The sequence below is a fragment of the Amblyomma mixtum genome, chromosome 6, assembly GCF_055824585.1.
Source record: "Amblyomma mixtum isolate Tamu chromosome 6, ASM5582458v1, whole genome shotgun sequence".
Taxonomy (NCBI): Eukaryota; Metazoa; Arthropoda; class Arachnida; order Ixodida; family Ixodidae; genus Amblyomma; species Amblyomma mixtum.
Genome location: NC_143017.1, coordinates 52,236,650 through 52,260,308, shown reverse-complemented (window position 1 = coordinate 52,260,308; position 23,659 = coordinate 52,236,650). Strand labels below are relative to the sequence as shown.

The window sequence follows — 23,659 nt, the reverse complement described above, 5'->3', positions numbered from 1 at the left end:
TTTATCTCCTGAGTGACTTAGCAAGGCAATGTCATGAGTGAATTGCAGATTAGTACTAAGGTATTCTCAATTTACTCTTATACGAATTGTTCCCAATCTGGCCCTCTGAATGCCTCCTGTGAACAGGCGGTGAATAGCATTGGAGAGATTGCCTCTCCCTACCAGACACCCTTTCTTGTTGGAATTTTACTGCTGACATTGTGGAGGGCTATGGTAGCTGTTCACCAGTCATAGATATCTTCCAGTAATTTTACATAAGGCTCTTCTACACCCAAATTTTGCAATGCCTGCAGGACCATTGAAGTTTCGACCGAGTCAAATGCTTTCTCGTAATCTATGAAGGCTATATATAAGGACTGGTTATACTCTGGTCATTTCTCTATCACCCATTTGATAGTGTGAATATGGTCTATTGTCGAGTACCGTTTACAAAAGCCTGATTAACATTAGATTGAGGTTAAAGGTTGTCCCGACTATTAGCGATTACTTGCAATTTAAAGGATTGTGGAGAAGAGTGCTATACTAGCAGTTAAGCTAGATCTACCAGAGGTATCTACCGTTGCAGCACCAACACAGACGCGCAAGCACAAAAAAGGTAGATCTGCTATCCAATCTGACTTAGGGCAGAGGGGCCCACAAAGCGCGATACAGTAGAACCCCACTATAGTAAACTTTGCTATGGTGAAGCTAAAGTCCTAGTTTGCCTTCCATAGACGACTGCACATTCTTTTTTTTTGGTTAATTTTGTTTTCAGAATGGCTGCAGTTAAGCATCTGGCCGTGGCGATGTACTTCCTGCGGAATGATGCCATCTCAGCACGCGCGAAGTCTGGGATCACGATCAAAACAAACACTGAATGCACTTTTTTTTTTAAATGGCTTCACCACCGAGCTCAAGAGCCGCGAGGAGAAGCCAACTTTTCGAAGACCCTAAGGCTGTGAGGCAAAGTGCACGGAAAAAGTAATGCTGGCTAAGAACGTAGAAAGAAGGTGGCATAGGTTGCTGAGAAAGGAAAGCCAGTAAAGTAGAGAGATGTAGAAAAGGGAATGCTTTCGTAACACAGCAGTGCAAAGCAGCAGCATGAAACGGACAGGAGGCGGAACTGTGTAGGAGGCATGACTTTGTCAAGCATGTTTCATAACTACTGCCTCTTAACTGATGTAGAAGCCACAGAAGACGCCGCCGTGATCATGGAAAGCTTTGATGTTCGCACAGAACCATATTTGCTTTATTTTTGCAGCCATGTTGTATTCATATAAATGTAGAAAAAGGGAGAACATGTGATAATAATAAATATCGCATAAAGGGACCATAAGAGCATGATGTAAGGTATTTTGAGTGCTTGTTTTATAAACCAACACTTCGTGCTTAGTAAGCATCCAGACAGCATAGTCAGAGCCATGCCATCACCAGCAACTGATATAGTAAAGATTTTTGCTGCTCCGAGCTACTTTACTATAGAGGGGTTCTACTCTACAGAAGGTAATTAAAGATAAACCACAGCAAGCGCCTCATCTTTATTTTTTATTGACCATCCCAAAATGAGGCAGTAGGGCTGGAACATGATAAGACAAGCCTCCTTACTTCAGGCTGCTACAGTATACAACGGCTGGAATCACTAAACATAAAACACTGCCCATTCAATGCTTCCAGTGGCAACTCAAACACACCGGAATGAAAAAACACTGCTAATCGAAATGACATTGAAAAATGAGGGCAAAAAGAAGAATAAAAAAAAACAGCTGTGCATTAAAAAAAGGCTTTAGCCCAGTGCTCCAACCACAACAGGCTAGTGGCTAGGAAATGACCAAAAAATAAAAAATATACAGATGAATGCACCATGGAAAGAGGGTGAAGTGTAACACAACAAGCAGCATGACTCTTCGCTGATAGAAAAACACACGCTAACAGCCTATGACTGAAAAAAAAAGAAACAAAACAAAAAAACAGAGCAAAGAGAAGAAAAAGGGGTGTGGAATAAGTCAAATTAGGTCTGGCAAATGCTCCCCCCTCCCACAAACTTTGTCACATTTCCCCAATGTCTCTTGTCATTTTCATGGTGAAAAGTGAAAGCAACAACAGGGTGTCCAGTTTTGGCAGCCAATAGTTGGGTGGGATGTGTGTGCCACCCCCGTGGTGATGGACCGCAGCCACGTGTGCGGTCCATAAGTCTTTCCAAGGCGGTCTTGCGCGCGTGTGTTCAGGCCAATCGGGAGGATGACTGGAAGAGGACCGCTGATGCTTCTCACGAGGCCTCCTCGGCCTCTTCGGACCGGGCTGTGGTGGTGGTGGTGGTGGTCGTGGAGGAGCCCGTGTGCCAGGTCAGCCTCTCTTCGTAGAACTGGATCACCACCTGGGGGCACTTGACATTGGCCAGCCGCGACGGCACCAGGTCCGCCTCATCGCTGTTCTTCCTGGAAAGCAGGCACACGGGAAGTGGGGGTTACACAACAAGGCCCTTCTTTCCTACACCGCAGCTGCGGGAAGGCAGAGCGGCCATAAAGAATAAATCATGCAGTAGTCACGCCCCAGTAATATGGACAACTTGAACTACGGACCCAAATTTTTGTAATGCATTCACGACTTGTTAAAGGTGCACTGAAGAGGAATCTGAACTTGTCTTTTTGCCACGGGAACTCGATCTGCACGTTTCGAGCTTTCTTAGAAACTGCGATTTACTGCCCTGTGTGGCCGATTTCCCCAATTAAATCGAATTAACGTCCGGCTCCCGCCTTTTTTTAAAATTCTGCCTCGTACAGTGGGCGGAGTCGACCAACGCGTGGAGCGCCTTTCACCCAGTCCAGTGGCGGCTTGCCGCTCTGCCATCGGCGGAGTAATACGTAGTAGTCCGTAGTAGCAAATAGTCCGCGCGTATTTTTATTTCTTCGGACTTATTTTGCGGCTATATTATCTGCGAATGAAACTATTTATTCATGGAAACCTAAAAAACAAAATAAAGCGAAAGCAAAGCCTCCACGGGACTGGATGAAAGGCGCTCCACGCGTTGGTCTACTCCGCCCACCGTACGAGGCAGAATTAAAAAAAAAAAAAGGCGGGAGCCGGACGCTAATTCGTTTTAATTGGGGAAATCGGCCACACAGGGCAATAAGTCGAAGTTTCTAAGAATGCTAGGAACGTGTGGGTCGAGTTCCCGCGGCAAAAAGACAAGTTCAGAATCTTCTTCAGTGCACCTTTAACATATAAACTCTACTGTCTAGACAATGGACAAAGTGAAAATGAGCGGAGCCCATGCATTTCTGTCCCGTTAAGGGGAGACTCTCGTCTTGACATGAAGATTTTTATTATCAAAGGTACCGTAATGAAATTGGGTGTGCATATGTTTCTGCACACCAAATTTATGCCTGCAGTGGAAGTAGTCAGGCTGATGATGATGTTTCTTCATGTTTTAAAAAATATAATTAGTTTCAGTATACCTCAAATAGTTCCCATAATATGTAAACATAACTTAAGCCTAGTTAGCTAAATTCTTATGGGCCATTAAGACACTTTCTTTCAACATTTTTTGGTTTCGACTGATATGGAGACTTAGCCAAAGACCTGATATCTGGAGCTATGCTAATTAGTACAGTCAAAGCTCGTTAATTCAAAACTCGATAATTCGAATTTTCGGATAATTCGAACTACACTACTTGGTCCGGCCAAGCTCCATAGAGATCTGTGTATAAAAAAGCCCGTTAATTCGAAAGCGAGTCGGTTCCGTTACGGATAATTCGAACTACGCGCCACCGCGTCTGGGCGGCTTGGCACACAGCATGTGGCCAAAAAAAAAAAAAGCACCTCCTCCGCATAGTTAGAGGCTGCGTATGTCCTAAACGGGGACAGAAGATGGAACTAGATAAAACCTTGGAAGTGTGGGTAAAGCTTAAATGGCGCCATCACTGGCGCGGTGGCCGGCGGCACCGGAGGGAAGGGGGTTGGCGACCGCGCTGGCGGCTGCCTACCCTCTTTTCCGCGCAACCTCCGGAACTCGCAACTAAATGCTCGTAAATTCGAGCCCTGTTAATTCGAAAATACGGATAAGCACTGTCAGCGCGGTCCCAGCCAACGCCCATGAAGGCTATGACTTCGGACGGTCGCTGCAAATTACGAGCGAAAAACTTTTTTTTCTTTGCGAGTGTCGTCCATGCTTCCACCCATCGGTCGATCGCCAACGGAAGCACGCGCTCAGCCGCGAACAAGACCCCCCCCCCCCCCCCCCCCCCCCCCCCCCCCCCCCCCCGCACAAGCGCTGGCACTCTGCCAAAGTTCGCTTCCCCCTTGCTGGAGCTAACGTCAAAAGTGATGTTATCGCTGCGTAGCATCTTGGCGCGCCGCCAAGAAATGCGTTGGGGGGGGGGGGGGGGGGGGGGGGGGCGTGACGGTGCTGAAAACGAGGCTTGCACAACCGAACAAGCGCTGGCACTCTGCCAAAGTTCGCTTCCCCCTTGCTGGAGCTAACGTCAAAAGTGATGTTATCTCTGCGCAGCATCTTGGCGCGCCGCCAAGAAATACGTTGTGGGCCGTGACGGTGCCGAACGGAGGGAAGCGTTAACGACTGACGCTTTTTTTTTTTCAGATTCTTAGGCAAAAATCGGGGGTGGGTGGGTTCATTATGTAAGTGGGTTCGTTACGCGAGTAAATACCCTACATACACCGTAATGCAAATGGTTCTTGTCGGTTTTTTCGCGGCCATTCGATAATTCGAACATCGGATAATTCGAACCTTTTTCCCGGTCCCGTGAAGTTCGAATTAACGAGCTTTTACTGTATACTGTTCCTGAGGCACATGATCATAAGAATGTTCAATTTATGTTCAAGCATCATAATTATAAAATATAGTTAGGTGACATCATGGTTCACAAAATTTGTAATGTTAGACGCAGCAAGAAAAAAAAGGGGGGGAATAGCACAGCTCCAGTTTAGTTCTTTCTGAATTCAACGGTACAAAATGAATTAAAATTGCACCAAAAAACTTCCGCAATGGCGTGTCACGGCAAAAATCACGAAGCTGAGAAAATATCATCTGAAGTGCTCGCGCCAACCATTAGGAGGTCGTTGCAGAGGCCTCAAAAAACAGTGGAATGTGGACATTCCGAAAATATTCCACAGCCGTGAGTAATACCAGTATGTGGGGAAGGGGCCCAGTTTTCAAAAACCACGATGGCAGCCATCATGAACGAAATCGTAGGAAGCGACGGGCGCAAGTTCTTCCACATCTGGCTCCGAGTACTGCCTGCTGTACAAAGCATCTTATTATTGCTGTCTCTTGTAGTGTTACCGTGTGGTGAAAGCAAAAAGATTCTGTAGCCATAAATGTCAAGACTTGATTCACGTAAGTGGAGTGCCGCTTGCATCTTGTACCAAACAAGAAACATGCAGTGGCTTTCCCTAGGCAGCTATTGAAAGAAATAGTCGCACTACTGTCCTGCCACCCTCATCCTGCTTTTTTGAGGACAGTGCAAGCTCTAGGTATTTATTCCTGGATTACAGTATTTAAACCTTCCTTCAGGCAATGCATAATCTGTTTGTGGAGCATTAAAAAAAAAAAACGGAAGCAGGTACCAACAGCAGCAGCTACACGTATGAAAGCTGGAGCAGCTCTGTCAGTGCGACTGTGGGCAGAGCACAGCGAGAGGCAATGGCTCTTGGTAGGAGAGAACGGCGAAGTGCACCAACGTCAGCCAATCTGATGATGGTTGGTTGGTTTATGGGGTTTAACGTCCCAAAGCGACTAAGACTATGAGAGACGCCGTAGTGGAGGGCTCCGGAAATTTCGACCACCTGGGGTTCCTTAACGTGCACTGACATCGCACAGTACACGGGCCTCGAATTTCTCCTCCAAAGAAATTCAACCGCCGCAGCCGGGATCGAACCCGCGTCTTTCGGGCCAGCAGCCAAGCACCATAGCCACTGAGCCACCACGGCGGCTCAGTGAGTCTTCTACTACACTGCCCCCGCCTACTTGGCATTGCTTTGCTGAGCAATAGACACATCTGAGCAGTTGACAGCGGCAAAGCCGTTTGGTCGCTTTCCATACGTTTCCTATAGGAGCGTTGCAGAGCAACACTGTCCGTGTTATTTCATCACGCACTACAGGGCCTTGCGCATGCACAGATCACTCAAGCAAAAGGCCGATTCAATAGCGCATGTAACCTACATTTCCACTTTGTGGCCACTGGTGACCACACTGCATGTGTCTAGCAATCAAACGTGTTGAAACGGATGTCTTGACTACACAAGATGCATATCACTTAAGAGCTCCCAAACTATAAATGACTAGGTCAATATACTTGTGTGACCCAAGTTGGATCCCTGGCCTCTGTTGTACATTGCATTACATAATACCCCCAGTGGTAATCCCTCTGCCTCTTAAATGCATCAGTGTGGATGCCTGAATTTTGGCACCCAACCATTTATCAAAAGACTAGAGCATACAAGGGAGACACACAGCTAAATTTGTATTAACGATGCAAGTGGACCCGCAAGAAAAATGTGCAACCAAGCGCCGATGCGTGTTAGGAATTACCGTATTTACTCGCATAATAGGTGCACCCCAGTATGGTCGCGAAAAATAATTTTTTTATTTCTGCGCATAATAGGCGCACCCCAAACTTGAGCACTGTGATCAATACTGCATTTACACGACTGCAAGCCGACGCCTCGCCTTGCCTTCCCTCCCCCAAATCTTTATTTTAAAGGGGTGGAGACACCAAATTTGTGGTTCGCGCGTTCTTAGTTTCAAACGCTTCTTATGGCTCCAGGAAGCATGATGCACACTCAAATATTCATATATTCACAGTGAATAATTTATTATCGCATTTTTAGGTGAACGATTTTCGGTTTCGGAACGCCGAGTTGTACAGTGACGTCACAGAGGGGGAAGATCAACTACTTCGCCTGGTCACGTGGGCGCACAAAAGTTGTGATGCACCTACTGCTGCATCGTCTGCTTTCTCACACACGTGCTGACCAGCACATAAAAAAAACAACAGATGGCTAGCAGCTCGGATTCTGACGGATCTGATTCCAATGAGTGAGGACATCGACTTTTTTTTTGATCACACGCTAATATCGCCTTCGCGGGTTCGCGTGAGGATGCGAAACACTTTGCAAAATGCCAGTAAGCATCGCTGCGCCGCTCTACCCAAGCTGCGCCCACAACCGGTGTCACACTTCGCCGCCGTGCAGCAGTACCTGAGCGCTGCTTGGGATGGTGTACAAATATCACAAGAAAAGACAAGATCACCTTGTTATCAGAACTGCCAGCTATACTCGAGCAGCGACAAAGCATGCCTGCTTATGTTCGGAGCTTTCGGCAACGGCACCGCTCGCGGGCGCTCCGGGCGACGAGCTCTGCTGCTGCCTGGCTGCCGTGGTCGTCGCTAGGCCTATAGCCTGTTTCGCAAGCGGCCGGTGCTTTGGAAGTCGCCTGCGCTATAATAAAAACCTACTTTTCACAAACCTACTTTTCACAAATAGCTTTAGTGTCAGCAGCATCACCTCACAATAAAATAATAGTACGGTCAATCTCGACGCCTTCGGCAGCGGAGTTAGCGGGCGCCAGACGAGCCGGACCCGAACGTCGGGCCAGCGGCAGCTGCGAGGCGTTTGTGGCAAGAAATTTGCTCATATCACAGTTGTTTCCTCTACCAGCAGCTCAGTATTAGTCAGCGATCCTCACAAATGACAATTTTTTTCACATTTCTTGTCCCATGGTTTATTATTTACGTCAAGAACACTCTTTAGCTCGCTTTTATGACGTCGGCAGACGGTATCCAGGCTGGCCGACCGGCCGGCATGCTCGACGTACTTCACGTCCGCACACGAAAATCCATATCAGAAAGGATGCTTCCTAGATTCGAGACACGACAACATGACTGTGCTAAAAGTGGATCTTTCGGCAACGACACTGCCTGCGGCAACGCCGGGCGACGACCTGCGCGCTGGTCCCAGACTGCCCTAGTCGTCGCTAGGCCTAGATGGTTTCGCATTGACTCCGCAGCTGAGGGCGCTTCGGGACTGGCCAGCTTTCAGAAACGTGCTCCGCTCGGCACCCCTTTACTGTGAACTCGTCCCATAATAAAAGATATGTTCGATTTCCACGATGTCTTCAGCAACGCAACTAGCAGACGGCAGGCGAACCGCACCAGGTAGCAGCAGCACAAAACCGGCTATAGGATGAAATTTGCTTGCATCGCAGTCATCACTTCTACCAGGAACTCGGTATTTGCCAACGATCGTCAGAAACGATGCATTTTTGATATTCATATATCCCAGGGTTTACTATGAACGTGAACAAACCATACTATCGCGTTCTTCAGATGCCGGCGGTCGGCACGAAGGCTGGCGCAAGCCGCTCGGCTCCAAGGAGTGCGCCCTATGTCATCATGACGCTGCCGCTCTCCGCGCTCGCATTGGCTGCCGCTTCCCGTCGTTGCGTTTGCCGCGAGCGGCCCGCCGTTTACATCTAGCAGGCCGGACGCAGGCGGCGAGCTGCAATCGGACGTTGCGACGCTGTTCGCAACGGTGCGCCGCAAACTGAGCGAGGGGCGGTTAGCAGCAAACGCGGCTCGCTGGTGCGTCGACTGCGCTCTCGCGGCTGTGCCCCGCTCATCGTACGTCACTGTATTTCGGTATGACGTCACTAAAACTTTAATTTTTCTTCCCACCTTGTGACGTCAGCGTTGATGGCACTAGTGATGGGTCTAGATCGTGAGAGTGAGCATTTAGGTAATCTTTGGAACCGAATTAAAATATTTTTTAAACGTTTGTTGCGTCCAACACCTGGCTGTGAGTGCCCTTGCATACATAGGAATCCCATAGCAGGCTTTTTATAGCTTCAAAATTTGGTGTCTCCACCCCTTTAAGAAAGTTTTTGCTGAACTGACTACTAGTCCTCACTAGTGCTGCTGCAGACCCACAGCACGCACAACGGCATCGCGTGGAACAGCCGCACACACTTTTCAAGGATGCTTACTTTAAAAGTCTGTTTGGAAAGCTTCGTCTCCAGCCGGAAACATTCCCGACTTAGGCCCACGAAAACCTCGGCGCTTGAAGTCGTGTACAAAAATTTAGGCACGTCGCCGTCGCAATTGCCACACTCCTCGGCCACGTCAAATTTTCGACGTGCCGCACGCTTGCCGTGTTAGAGAGCGAACTCCCAGCTGTGTAGCTATTAAGGTGCTTGCCCATCGTGCTAAAACAGCAAAGCTCGGCGGCAAAGCCACAACTACGATAAACTAACCCGCTACCACAGATCCCGGCACTTCGGCAGCCACAAAAAAACTGGAGCTGTTGATGCTGGTGGCAATATGGATAGAGAAAGCTTGCGGCGGAGGAAAACGATGATGATGAGCTTGGCCTCGGGCGCCCTCCGTGGGCAGCGCCTGGAAGCTCCTGTGCGCGTGTGGTCTCCACGATTAAGCGCCGTTGCGCACAGCCGGAGCTGATCGCTGAGGCCACGGCGTGTGCATTTCGAAGGCTATTCCCGCGTGGGTCATGGAAAGTTTCGGTGCGGCCCATATTTCCTTTGGGAAAATGGTGTGGCCCAAACACGGGTGCGTTTATGTGGTATGTTCAATTTTGCGAGTCGAAAAATTTCCGGAAATTTTACCCCACGTAATAGGCGCACCCCGAACTTTGAGCCGGATTTTCTGGAAAAAAAGTGCGCCTATTATGCGAGTAAACACGGTATGCATGCATTCTCCACTGGCAGCGAGCAGATAGACAACATAACACAGTTGAGATTGAATGTGTGCAAATTCTTTTCCACTTGGAGCTAACAGGGAGAAAAAAATTCCCAAACGCAGATACCATGACCACAGCAGACTCGATCATAAGGGTTGGCCGCCCTCATGCACAGGTACAGTAAAAGCTCGCCAATTTGACCCCTGTTGATTCGAAAATCTGGATAACTGACTACAGTTGAACCTTGTTATAAAGAAGTTGAAGGGGCCCAGCGATTACTTCGTTATAGCCCGTATTAACAGAGTTTCAAAGAAGAATTGTCAGCCGTCGTGATATGCATTATTCGATTATAAACGGGTTCATTATAAACGAGGTTCGACTGCAACAGCTTGGTCCTGGCCAACACCCATGCAAGTCTATGGCGTCGGATGCTAATTCGGACACTAGCGAGTCCTGCACTGGTTAAGCAGGACGGGTTACAGAAGGGAGGCCACAGCCAGGTATGACTGACATGACGAGCTCACCAACTAGCCCTGCTCAAAACCCGACTTCCATGCAGCGTTCACTCGCGTACCTCTGAATTGCGTGCAATGACAGGCGTGACAACAAACGGGCGGCTCTGTCTCCAAAAGATTCAGACTGCTTAGTTTCGGTTCTCTGAGCATCCCACCAGCCCACAAAGGCGGTATTTTGACCAGCCAGCCCACCTAACCCAGTTGAGCATTGTTTAGGGTGATTGAAGCATCAAGCCTCCCTTTTCTGCACGGTTACGTTCTTCCGGTGCGCTAGAACTGCATGGCTCATTATGTGCCATTGCTTGCACGGTAAGCCTTCTCACACTCGACATTGCCGCGTATGATGTGGTAGCGGTGCAACTACGCTGTTGTGCACTGTGAAGGACGCGGAAAGCCCTCACACTCTGGAGCAGTTCTGCTTCGATGCTCCCACCAGTATGCACACAATCAAGCACTGATGGAGATGTGAAGAACAGTCATTGCTGCGCTGTTCTCATCTCAAAAGCAGGCAACGCCCACTCTTTCGCCAAATAAATCTACCGTGAAGCAAGCAGTTCTTGACAGTTTCTTTTGGGGTCATTCGATAATTTGTTTTCTGGTCCCTTGAAGTTCGAACTAACAAGCTTTATCATGCCTAGATAGTAAAAAAAAAATAGGAGATAATCAGAGAGCAGAAATGTCATTTGATGAGCAGCGTGCATGCAATTTTTCACTCAAACGAGGTGCTGAATGAAAGATGCTAGCGTGCGACCCCTGCGCACATGTTGGGACACTGAGGACAAATTGAAGTTGGCCTGTACTGGTAGACAGCCACATTGCAATGACAACGAGACCACTCTCGCCAAAAGCAGAACTTTTAGAAGATAGAAAAATGCAGTTGCCTCCATCACTGGCGGATTTCGTAAGTACACTGTCTTGCCTTGACATTTTTTTTTAGCGCACATCCCAGCGGCTAGGTTACATCGCTATTCACTACAAAGTGGCAATCATGTAGTTCTTTTAGGTGCAGCTGCCATGAATTTGAATCTAGTGACTCCAAAGGCTACCAAGAGCCATAGAATCAACTTTTACCGAGATCAAAAACTGGATGGATCTGCCCTTAGTGTCCCTTCAAGGATCTTTCAAACTTACAGGTACACTCCACTGCAGCCTATAATGTTCTGAAGGCCACATGCTCACACTGTCATCACCAGTGAATAGATGTGCGAGCACAATCAGGTGTTTGTTCTGCAGTCCGCATCTGACCCTACTCCTACACAGTTCGTGTGCACCACAAGTGCTCTGTTCAAGGTGGCCTCCACCCACACTACAATGGGGACTGACGGGGCCCATGGGCTGGTCCTGATGCCCACCAGTGGGCTCGGTGAATTGGAGAGGCCCAATATGCCGTGCGGGTGTGCCGACAACACTCGTGTACCACTTACCACTTGATCAGGAACATCAGCTCCCCGCTAGAGTCTGTTGCTCCAATGATTCGTTCTGGCTCCAGGCCCCTGTCAAAGCCCCGTGGCTGTACATCGTCCTGCACCACCAAGGCAACAAGCTCTAGTGGGCGAAAATCCCAGCAACGAAAAGCATCGCCTGCCTCTACTGTGCAAGCAAAATTGTTTTAAAGCTTGAATTTCCATTGGTGTCACTGTCAGAGCATGCAAGAAACGAGCCCACTGCATAAAGGTTCATAACAACTTTGCAATAAAAATCAACATCTATACAACTTTTCAGGCAATAAATGATGCGAACTAGCAAGCTAAGACTCGACACTTAAATGTCGCACATTTCTGAAATGGCTACCACGACCGGACCTTTACCTTTACAGTAAAACGGATTCACTCTCCCTTTTTCTTGCCCCCTCCCTGTCCTTGATTTCCCCGCTAGCCGCAACTCAGGTGCTTCAGGCTTTGATGGCAGATTCCATGACCAACGTCTTCTCCTTCAGTTTTTATTTCATCACGAATAAAAGCCACTAATAAACTAAACTGAAATCAAACAACTGGCGTTGAATGCATACATGCCTAGCCAATGATTAGCAATTTTATATCATCGATAAACTACAGAAATTGAGGATTCCACAGAGGGACATGGCGAGAGGACCTAAGCATCGTCGCATGGCAAGACATCATTTGTTTCTGACAGCCTCTAGCCTCCTCAACTGGAGAGTGAACCAGCGATACCCCCCGCAAACAAGTTTGCCATCCATTGCAGCCTAGCACAGATATCGCTGCCACACCGGGTCATTGGACGTCTTGGCCTTCTTTTTCTTGGGCTCCTCGGCAGCTCCGTTGGCCTTGGCACCTGCGGCACGCCTCTTGTCCTCTTTCTTCTTACGCTGGTCCTCGAACTCCTGGATCAGCTCGGGGCAGTCGAGGTTTGACACCGGCTCCCACGTGTTCTCTGAACTGGAAAGCAGGGAAACAAACAGTGGCCAGCACGCTGCAACAAAGGGCCAATGCTCTCACTACAGACCCAACTGGCAGGGCTGCCGCAGTTACAAGCCTCTTTACACAAGAGGCCTGCCATTCCCCGCTGCTGGCAACAGCAGATGTCCACTACGTGACAGCCACAAGCAGTAATGATTTGAGATCCACCCTGAACGACTGTCAGACGAGGCAAGTGTCTTCAGCTTCACTTGAAAACAAACTGGGCTAACATAGCATGATGATTCTCTTCCATTTATGTATTTCCTGCCCTTACAATGAAGTACAAATCCACGCACCATATCACTGTGTTTGATCTACAAAGAACAAACACGAGGCATGACTACGTCTCGGCCAATGACAAAGAGTGAGAAAAAAAAAAAAAACATTGGGTATAAATTTATTTTAAAGGAGTGTAGACACTCAAATTTTTGCTTGCTGTTTCTTCTTTCAAATGACACGTTACACACTACTGGTTTATTGGGGTTTAACATCCCAAAACGACTTAGGCCATGAAGGATGCCGTAATGAAGGGCTCCAAAAATTTTGACCACCCGGGGTTCTTTAACATGCACTGATATTGCCTCTGACGGGCCTATAGAATTTTGCCTCCATTGAAATTTTTTCCATTGCCACCAGGATCAAACTCGCGTCTTTTGGGTCAGCACCCAAGCACCATAACCAATGAGCCATCGCGGCGGCGCGGTAGACATTAGTATACATGGATCAACCCGTGGTATTCCCCTATAGCCACTAAGTAATTGATAATGAATTTCTCGATGCAACTTCAGTTTCACCAATCGAATGATGACTGTGACGTGTAGCTTGTGTTTAGGCCTCATGACACATGAAAAAAAAAAAGAAAAAAAAAAAAGCTGACATAGCGCCATTATTCCAGCCCATGAAGCAAGCTGGCTTAAAAGTGTCGAAGTGCATTAAGGGGGGATACTACCCTAAACAGTGAACTTTTGAACCGCTTGCTCGATTTCATTGAAACTTGTGGGGCTGGTTTATATTACTGGTGGGACCACCTCTGCCAAATTTAATTATCCTAGAATAAGTATGAAGTAAGTTATGCAACCTTTATGCCAAGGATGACTATGCTTACTTAGGAAAACTATTGTTTGAAAAATAAGGGTAATTTTATCAATTTTTTGTGTTTTGTGGCATTGGGAATGTCCAGAGCACATAACTGTGGAATTATTTTGCTTAGTTCTCCTATATTTTGAAATAATGATACCATATAAAGAATGAAATTGGATTTTCCGCCATCTGGCGAGGTCAAGGACATTTGCGCATGCATTGGCTGCGCCTCAGGGATTTGTGGCTTCTCGGGTCCTAGAGTTGCTAGAACCATTGGTTCTAGCAACACTGCTTTGTCCTATGACGACATCACGCTTGTACTTGCGAGTTTGGCCTGTGGCGGCGATACCTGTATTTTGGTTCTTGCTCTTTTCTACGTTACAAGAGCTTTGTTGTCAGTATGAGTGGCGTTTTTGTAATCAGGAGCTGGCATTCTGTCGATACAAGCCAACTTCAATTTCTCCTCAGTGTCCCTTTAATGTCTAAAGCATCGTTTGAAAGATTGGTTTCTATAAGGTTTAACGTCCCAAAGCGGCTCACTCTATGAGAGACGCCGTAGTGGAGGGCTCCGGAAATTTCGACCACCTGGGGTTCTTTGAAAGAGGGAAACACTCCAATATACTGCGTCTATAGTCCTTTCACAAGCACCTATTTCAGCTCAGCACCACGCTGCACACAAAGCAGATTACAGTCACTGGCCCCTCCGTCAAATGCGTGCAAGCGCATCCCATTGGGACCAACTCCTCGACTATATGCTCAAACAGTGAAAACTAAAAACAAGAGAAACTAAAACTCGCAAATTTAGGTAGAAGAGGGGGCTTTTCTGGAAAACAAAAGTTGCAGTCGTGGTACTTAATGTGGGAGGCCATATTCAATCTTTTTTTTTTGCTTTTCAAAATAACAATTTCCTACTTATGTTTTAACCATCTGTAAACATTGCTACATATGTTGCAAAAGAAATTATATTCACACCTCACATCATGAATTTACAGCCAGTTATAGAACCCTTACACCTGTATTTTGCAACTGAAACTAAGTTGTTTGTGTCCAAAGTTGGCAGTTTAACTTTGCTATAAAAAAATAATTCCTCTAATAATATTCTTTGAACATTATTTCCTGTTATCTGTTACCCTTAAAGCTTGGCTAGGTACATACAATACCTAAGAATGGCCACAAAAGGAATGTTCAAAGCTTGAAGACAGTATGTGAAGTCACCGAAAAAGGAACGCTGAACGATGCCATGGTTAGTCAGCTGAAGGTTTGCTACTGCTTTGCCATACAAACTAATGAGGGAGACTGATGATAATTAGGGGTGTGCGAATATTCGAAATTTTCGAATATAATTCGAATATTATAATTTTATTATTCGTATTCGATTCGAAATGCAATATTCGTGTTGTTGCGAATATTCGACTCGACGCGAATATTCATATCTAGTAGAATATTCTATTGCGAGCACCGGCGTTCATTTTGGTCCGCAAGTCCTATCCACAGAGACATAACATGGCGGCGCCCAGAGCAATGCGTAACGTTGGACCATGCAGTAGCTGACTGCGCTAGTGAGCTTCTTTGTGGCTATACCTGCGAAGCTGGTATAGTCAGAGCTGTGCACGAAATGCCTCGCAACACGTGCCAGTTCAGTGCCAAGTGAGAGGGCATTTTCGGTGGCTGGAGAAGCCGTTCTAGCTAGAAGGGAACTACTTCTGCGTGACCATGTGGAGCAGCAGGTTTTCCTTCACGATAACCTTTTATGTTCATCCCACCAACGTGCGTTCGTGCTTATGGGAAGCTAGCCTTAATCAAAGCTGTATCTCCTCTGATATTTCCACTGTTCTAAGAATAATATTCGAGACTTTGGTACTTTTTTGTGCAGCCACACCAACTTTTTGTGTTTATTTTATCACTAATAGTTGCACTGTAATGAATGTTCTTGGGTGCTCAAATAATGTTTTGTAATGGTTAAATGCGTCTGTCCTTGATTATTCGATATTCGATTCGTATTCGAAAAATTTGATATTCGCACACCCCTAATGATAATCCATCCACACCAACCGGCCGCTTTCTCAGTACCCGCACACAGGAGCATCAAACGTATGGCTTGCATCACCTGGTTCAAACGGCTCATGTGGATTAGAGATCTGAAGCACCGGGAGTCAAGGGAGCTATGCACTCTACCATGCTGTTAACCAAGAGAACTTGCATCACTAACAGATACAAAGGGCTTTGTGTCCATCAAGTAACTACCTAAAACGTGTAAGAAAGAAAAGCTCAGCAGTAGCACAAGCAAACCAAGACTTCACTGTGCCTTAGGGGTACCGCTGGCACAACTACCAATTCTAATGCATTGTTTCACAATAAAAGCCTAAATGCATTGTGCCATTCCGTCTTAAACTTCATAATCCCACATATGCTATGAAAGCTACAATTCTCAATCTCTACATTTATTTGTGGGCCCAAAGAGCGCACAAAGCAGATATCTGCTTCTTGCACTTAGTTTTTCTTTGCTTCCTTTGTTGGAGGCCTGTGTATTATGCAACAGCTGGGCTGCGTATGTATACAGCTTAAGGATGGGCATGTGCTGGCATCTGTACAAGTGCATTTCACCTTACAAAGGCATTACTAAATTCAGTTCGTGTTTATATGCACTATATGCATCCAGGCAGCGCACTGGAACACTACTTTGCCCCACCGTGATATGCAGCAGGACGAGGCACGACCTTAGTGGCTCTGAAAGGAGCTCCAGGTGCCAGGAGTACGGTCAATCGAAAGGTGGAAAGAAATACATCAGCTCACTCAGGGTAGCCTTTCCATTTCAGGTAATACTCAGCGCGTCCGTTCTTGATCCTCTTGTCGAGGATTTTCTCCACGGTGAACTCTTCGGAGCCGGAGGAGTTCCCATCGGGTGACTTTCGCTTGCCCGACATGTTTTTGCTGCAATGACAGGTGAGAAAAAGTAGTTCGCGGGAAGCAACGAAATATGAAACTTCCGAGTGTACCGCGGAGCGCGCGCAAAAGCTTCGATCCGAACGTGCAGCAAACGCGTCTGCCCCCGAGTCCAAGCGAACAAGCCTCCTGCGTTTATATAGTGGGCGGCATCTATTTCTAGTTCTATTCATCACACCTGCGTGACCGAAGTGAAGTTAACAACACTGTCCGCCAGTTAGCTTTGAACACTCGGCACAAGTGATGTCGCGTCGAAAGAATAGCGCACGTCGTTGATGCTCACCCCAGCTAGACCGAGCGTCTGCGGCGACGCTCAAGACTGATATAGGGCGACGCTGTACGCGAAGGCTAACTTTACGCTATACAAGATGCGGTACATTTATACAACAATGACATCGCACTAACATTCGGGCTTACGCTGCGGTGCTCAGAGTGGTGCAGTTTTGCCGTTAGGCTTAGCTCTGCGGATGCATGGCCCGTTAACTGCGCGCAATATTGCGCTCCTCGGAACTGCCGACGCGCGGCGGCTCATGATAGTGAGCAACAAATGAATCTGCAGCATTGAGGTATACGCGACAAACAAGTCAAACAACAAAAAACGTAGTTTCCGAGGTCAGTATATCATGGAAAGACCGCCATGTTAAACTCTCACAAACTGTCATCTCTGAAACTCAAATTAAATTTATGAACAGAAAGCAAAAGACCGGGGGTGTAATTTCCAATGCAACCAAAGCAAGTGTTGCGCCTTTTACAACCTACCTCGACCTCCAAAGTTCGTCACAAAGAGTATGCGTACTGGGTATAACGACGGCCCTACAGCAAGCGCGTCTCGTAACGGGCGCAGGCGGGAAAACGTTCGATTGCATACAAACAACGTAAAGCATGGGACGGCAGGACCGCAGCGAATGCTCCAAATAATAAAGACTTTGTTAAGACCAAACACAACCTATCAGCATCGCAACACAAAACCATTTTTATAAAATAAAATGCGTAATTTATTTTAAGGAACTATTACTAAAGTTGTAGGTAAGAAATATTTTTTAAGCGGCCAGTTAAAGTGATGACGTTCACAGACAGCGCGAGCTCATTCGCTAGACCGTGCCGACCGTGCATTCGTGGCATTCCATCATTTCGTGCAGGAGTCGGCGTCGAGCGGCGGCGTTTTCTTGTGCTGGCTGCTGCTGAAAATTCGTTCGACGAAATGGGCGCCCAAGATGTGAGTATTTTAACTTATTAAGCCTGCCAGGGACGAATACCGCTAACGGGCCTGCTGTTGTACTGTAGTTTTAGTTTGTTTGCTAGGTTCAGCGTCTTTTAAACGTTTGTGTCGCAGTTAGCGTCACCTCATACCGGCATCTCCTAGGTGCGATGCGTAGGTCTAGTCGAAGTGCATTTAGCAGTTGCCAAATGGTGCTTCTTGACTAGCCGTGCTTTATTTTCTCTTATCTCTTGAACCGCAGTAGTTTAACACGACAAATTTTGTCTAGAAAAGCTTTGGCTGAATGAGCACGCCGTTCTGCTAAGCCTTGTTTGCTGCGTATCAAAATGGCGGTCTCTTCCCTCCCGTGCTTCGAGACTTAATTCATTGGTTATGTTGGTCAGCGAGTAAAATTTGGCCGGATCATCTCGCTTTCGCTGTAGTACCGAACGATTATCTAAATTTCTTGTCCTGTATGTTCTGCCAACCGTCATTATGCGGAGGCGTCTTTGTTCGTCGTCCGCTTGTAGGCTTAGCGGCGCCGGTACGGACGCCGGAAACTTGCACGTTGTTCGTGCCGGTAAAGTTCTGTCTCTACTATTGGATCTCTCCCTCAGCACTTTCACATAATTCGCTTTTTCTGTACCTGTCGCGCTTCGCAGTCGGCTGCTTTTGTATCCTTCGAGACTGCATTATCTGCGTGTTTAGAATTTGAAGAAGTCGAGTCTCATTTTCGAATGGAGCCTTCGAGCAGGTGGGGTTATCTTGGCATCCAACCTTCTGTTCCCTCGATTGCTTCTAGCCGGTTGAACGTTCTTTCTTCGCGCAGAACGAGAGCGAGCCCGAGCAGTTCCGGAAGCTGTTCATCGGCGGCCTGGACTACAAGACGACTGAAGAGAGCCTCAAGGGCCACTTCGAGCAATGGGGCGAGGTCGTGGACTGCGTGGTAATGCGCGACCCCAGCACCAAGAAGAGCCGCGGGTTCGGCTTTATCACCTTCCGACGCGCGCACATGGTCGACGATGCGCAGGCTGCGCGGCCCCACAAGGTGCGTGGCCTTGCCCGCAGCTACCGATCTGAATTTAGTTGCGCCGATTATTTGCTACTGATGGTGAATTAAGGGCATCTTTTGCCCTTGAATGAGATGCAAGCTCAGGTGCACCTTTTTTGCGTGCAGGTTGACGGCCGTGAAGTGGAACCCAAGCGGGCGGTCCCGCGCGAAGAGGCTGGTCGGCCCGAGGCGCAGGCCACCGTCAAGAAAGTCTTCGTGGGTGGCCTGAAGGACGACGTTGACGAGTCTGACCTTCGAGACTACTTCTCCCAGTTTGGGAACATCCTCTCCGTCAACTTGGTCACCGAAAAGGACACCGGCCGCAAGCGTGGCTTTGCCTTCGTCGAGTACGACGACTACGACCCCGTCGACAAGATTGTCCGTGAGTATACCTGCAGTCGCAGTTGGCATTGTTGAACTCGGGGGGTGTCTGTGGTAGTACGTGTTATTGATCCTCCTCGCTTGTTGCCTTGCAGTGAAGCGCCACCACATGCTGAAGGGAAAGCGGACCGAGGTGAAGAAGGCCCTCTCCAAGCAGGAGATGGAGAACCTCAAGAAGGACAAGCGGCCCGCGTTCCGGGGTGGTCGCGGAGGCCGCGGTGACGGCTGGGAAGGTGGCTACGGAGGTGGTGGCTATGGCGGTGGCGGTTACGGAGGCGGCGGCTATGGCTCCGGCGGTGGTGGCTACGGAGGCGGTGGCGGCGGCTACGGAGGTGGCGGCTGGAACCAGGGCGGCGGAGGCGGCTTCAGTGATGGTGGCTACAACCAGGGGGGATGGGGAGGCGGTGGCGGAGACTTCGGCTCCGGCTACGGCAACAGCTACGGTGGTGGACCAATGCGCGGAGGCCCCGGAGGCTACTCGCAGCGCGGCTCTGGCCCATACGGTGAGTTTCTCCGGCGAGATGGGCTGCCGCGGCTTTGGCGCTAGTTCTGTGCAGCGGGGGTCTTACGGCGTTCTCCGCGTTCGTTTTGCAGGCAACGGCAGCGCGGGAGGCTACCGGAGATAGAGAGAGCGGCACTCTGATTTTAACTGTGGAGGTAAGTACGCTGGGCGGCTTGGGTGTGTGGGCCCGGGAGTGACGCAATGTGTTTCCGAACCCGCAGGGCGGCAGGCAAAGCTTTGAGAGGGCAGAGAGCAGCCAGGGCTAGGCAGTGCAGCTTGGTCCGAGCTAGCTAGGCAACCGGCTAGCCCAGGTCTGGAGCTGTGCCAGCAGCAGCTCAGGCAGTGCGTCCTCCAAGGAAGAGCCAGCCGCAGCACATCACATTGAACCCCGTCCTCATCGCGACTATGTGTATACCATTTGTCTCTTCTCACACATTGACCACCATTGTCTCTCCCCCATTGCGCTCTCTCTAGCCAGAGGAGAAGCCTCCTGTAGATGTTGTCTTGTGGTTCTTCTCGTCTGGGTCTCAATAAAGTCTAGTGTTGCAAAACACCGCACCTAGTGTACAGAGAGAGTCTTATTGTTTCTGTCTCTGTCGTGAGCCATAGTTTATCCCTGTAAAAGGCAGGCAGCTAGGCACGGCTGCTGGAGTTGGCCAAGGACCGGAGCTCGCTTCTGTCTAGGTGGTAGACAGGCGTGGATAGCGTAGCTCGCAGAGGAAGTCAGCTGCAGGAAAAGGCCACTTAGGTAAGCACAGGTTTCTTTCCTACTACTCAGGGGCTGCTGCATGTTCTTGGAGGGGTCTCCTAACCCTTTCCGGTCGGGTAGTGGGGCAGCCCAAACCCTTTGTTTCACGCCACAGTATTTGCTAGCTGCACAACCATTTGTGTGTGTGTGCTATTGGGGACAGAAGTCTGTAGGCTAGGCGAATTGAGGTACGCACTGGCATTGCCTCAATTTAAGCAGTGAACTGCAAGTGCTGTACTCTCACCATGAAGTTTTTCAAGCCCACGATCTAATGGCTGTATGCTGCAGTTCTAGTTTGAGCATCGTGGTGACTTTTGTCCCCAGTAGTGCATGCAAGCTGGCATTGAGGATGACCACTAAACACCTGTTTGATATCCAGTATGTAGGCTCTGAAGTTTTGTCTCCAAGCTTGAAAAAGTTGGTGCTGGCAGTACATGACCCCGTTGTTTTAGTTGTGCAGTGATCCATTTGTTTTTTTCTTTGCCCAAAACAGCTAGTCTTTCATGGACACTGGACCGGAAATGGTTATGCACCTTGGTGCTGACTGAGATAGCTTGTCTTGTCTGCTTCCATTAGGAACAGTGGAATGTGGTCTATGGATGGTTGGATAAGTGTTGGTGTGCGCGTAGTTCGCTGCGAGCACTGCCGTCCCTTGTATGGACGCTGCTGTCGCTACAAGCCTGAGCACCAGTTCTGAGCCTACTAACTCTCCTGCTTTGCCCTGCCCTCAGACCTTCGAACAGGCCGGCCTTGATGCTCGAGGACACTGCTTGCAGAGTTGCTGGTGGGGAGAGCACAAGGTATGCACCAAACTTGCCTCAGTATAGATTCTGTACGGCCAGTGGACAGGGTGAATATGCACAGGACATTGTAGCCAGTGTAGTCGTTTGCCATTAGGCATAAAGCCAATGTAGTCTGGCAGTGTTGTGAACAGCAATGAGAACAAGACCTTAAAGAAATTCTTCCCAATATATTGAGTGAACAGCAAACTGCAATGTGAACATGGCAACGCTTTAATTGTGGCCTTTTTGCTAAGGGCTGCGCTGGTCATGTCATGATTTGGCACTGCATAAATAGCAGTTTTCTGCAGTTATGCTCTGTTGATGGCCTCATTCAGGAGCTGTCGGCAGAGTGTAGCTCTGTACTATACTACCAGTTCATCTGCTTTGGGCAGTAAGAGTGTAGTCCAGTCATGAAGTGTACAGAGGCAAATCAAACTACAATATTGTGACTATTGGTGACTAGGTATGTGCTACTCGCATGATTTTGTCTAATTGGAACTTCGCTGCTGGCAATGTATTGCAGAAGCAGTCCTTAATGTGTGAACATACTTTCTCATCCCCATGATTCGTTACTGCGGGTGACTTTTTATGAACTAATCGGGTTAAATTGCAGGCTGTGCTGCAGTTGTGCCGTTCTGTGACATTTGAAGCAAAGTGCTTCTCACTAAAAGTTTGTGTATTAATGTATGTTCGAGGAAACTAGCTTGATCCTCTTGACCAATAGGTACTAAGTAGGGGTGTGCGAATATTCGAAATTTTCGAATATTAGATTTTTGCTATTCGTATTCGATTCGAAGTCTAAGTATTCGTGTCGTTTCGATTATTCGATCCCATGCGAATATTCGTATTTAGCCGAATATTTTATTGCGAGCACCTGCGTACATTTCGGTGCACAAGTCCAATCGACATAGACATAACATGGCGACGTCCAGAGCCATGCGTAATGTTGGGCCATGCCGTAGCTGACTGTGCTTGTGAGCTTCATTGTGGCTACACCTGCGAAGCTGGTATAGTCAAAGCTATGCACGAAGTACCTCGCAATATCTGCCACTTCAGTGCCAAGTGAGAGGGAATTACCTGTGGCTGGAGAAGTCGTTTCAGCTAGAAGGGAACGCCTCCTGCCTGACCATGTGGAGCAGCTGGTTTTCCTTCACAACAACCTTTAATGTTCATCCCAGCAACGCACTTTTGCACTGATGGCATGCTTGATTCAATCAGTGCTGTGTACTAGCCATTTTCTCTGAAAATTCCACTCTTCTAAGAATAATGTTCTAGTCTTCGATACTTTCTGTGCAGCCACACACACCTTTTGTGTTCATTTACTTACTGATAGTTGAGCTGTGATGTTCTTAGATGCTCAAATAAATGATTTGCAGTGGTTAAATGAGTCTTTCCTTCATTATTCGATATTCGGAACTAAGTATTCGTATTCGAAAAATTTGATATTCGCACACCCCTAGTACTAAGCTATCCACAAGTGTCCTTTCTGTGAAGGCTGTGCTGCTACATTATACGACTTAATTCATATTTACCCCTCCCCTTTTTCTTTTGCAGTTGGCTTGCATTTTCCACAGGAGCTGGACCCTCCTGTGGGATTCGCCGCTGCCATGTGGCTTCATGTTGAGGCAGATTGATGATGCATTCCATTGCGCCCGAAGAGTTGTTGCAGCATGACATCGCTGCTGTACCACAAAGCGCAGAGAATAAAAGTTAGGGTTGAGTCACCAGTTCCTGGCACGTGTCGTCATTGCAGCAATTTGCATGCTCCATTCCGCTAGTAGTGCTTGTATGTACAGGTTGCTCCAATAGCGAAGGTAACTGTGGGTAGCATACAAGCGTGAATTATGAGCATGCGTAGTCTCGTCAACTGCTGGTAACGTTTGCATGGAGCTTCCTGGGTTCTTGCTCTCGGTGAGACTAAATGCGCCTGTATTACTAGCTCAGCTGGAAGTGTGTGAATTCCCAGGGAGGAAAGCCACGTGTGCGAGCAAGTTGGTGCTTGTAAGCAGTAGTTGATGGCGTGACTTGGACCAGTATTATGGGGAATCTTTGCCCTCTTGGTGCAGAAGTGTGCAAGATGGGACGCTGAGCAGCACATTGCCTTTGAAAGAAGGAAGAGCCAAAAGGACAACACTATGCTGAACTGCTGACATCCAAGAAATAACCACCACAATGAGTGCGTGCATGCACCAAGGACTGGAATTCTTTTCCAGATAAAGATTGAGCATTTGCACACCTGCTTCTTGATCTCTTTGGACACAGCTATGTTCAACAACTCTGTGTATGCAGTTGTGCTGCTTGCGTCCATCAAGCAAAAAGCCCAAAGGCACGTGATTTCAACATGTGCAGTCAACG

General features: G+C 48.0%; 2 protein-coding genes across 3 annotated transcripts; one reads left to right on the top strand and one right to left on the bottom strand.

The window, feature by feature from the left end:
- Positions 1-1,511: 1,511 nt before the first annotated feature.
- LOC149339117 (chromobox protein homolog 3-like) lies at positions 1,512-17,555 on the bottom strand. Its single transcript, XM_089547935.1, has 5 exons — positions 17,402-17,555; positions 16,493-16,630; positions 12,430-12,598; positions 11,627-11,724; positions 1,512-2,414 (listed from the first exon to the last, which is right to left on the bottom strand). Exons 1-5 carry the CDS (start codon positions 17,524-17,526, stop codon positions 2,246-2,248), a joined length of 699 nt encoding a protein of 232 aa, XP_089404061.1. The 5' UTR covers positions 17,527-17,555; the 3' UTR covers positions 1,512-2,245.
- Positions 17,556-17,687: 132 nt separating this feature from the next.
- On the top strand, positions 17,688-23,031 carry LOC149339116 (heterogeneous nuclear ribonucleoprotein A1, A2/B1 homolog). Of its 2 annotated transcripts, XR_016283485.1 has the most exons (7): positions 17,688-17,858; positions 18,670-18,888; positions 19,018-19,273; positions 19,368-19,775; positions 19,867-19,929; positions 21,254-21,322; positions 22,859-23,031. XR_016283485.1 is itself a non-coding variant. In XM_089547932.1 (6 exons), the coding sequence occupies exons 1-5, from the start codon at positions 17,703-17,705 to the stop codon at positions 19,896-19,898; spliced, it is 1,071 nt and encodes a 356-aa protein (XP_089404058.1). In that variant the 5' UTR covers positions 17,688-17,702; the 3' UTR covers positions 19,899-19,929; positions 19,996-20,332. The 2 variants fall into 2 exon arrangements, 1 of the variants encoding a protein (XP_089404058.1); XM_089547932.1 differs by lacking the exons at positions 21,254-21,322; positions 22,859-23,031 and adding an exon at positions 19,996-20,332.
- Positions 23,032-23,659: the final 628 nt, after the last annotated feature.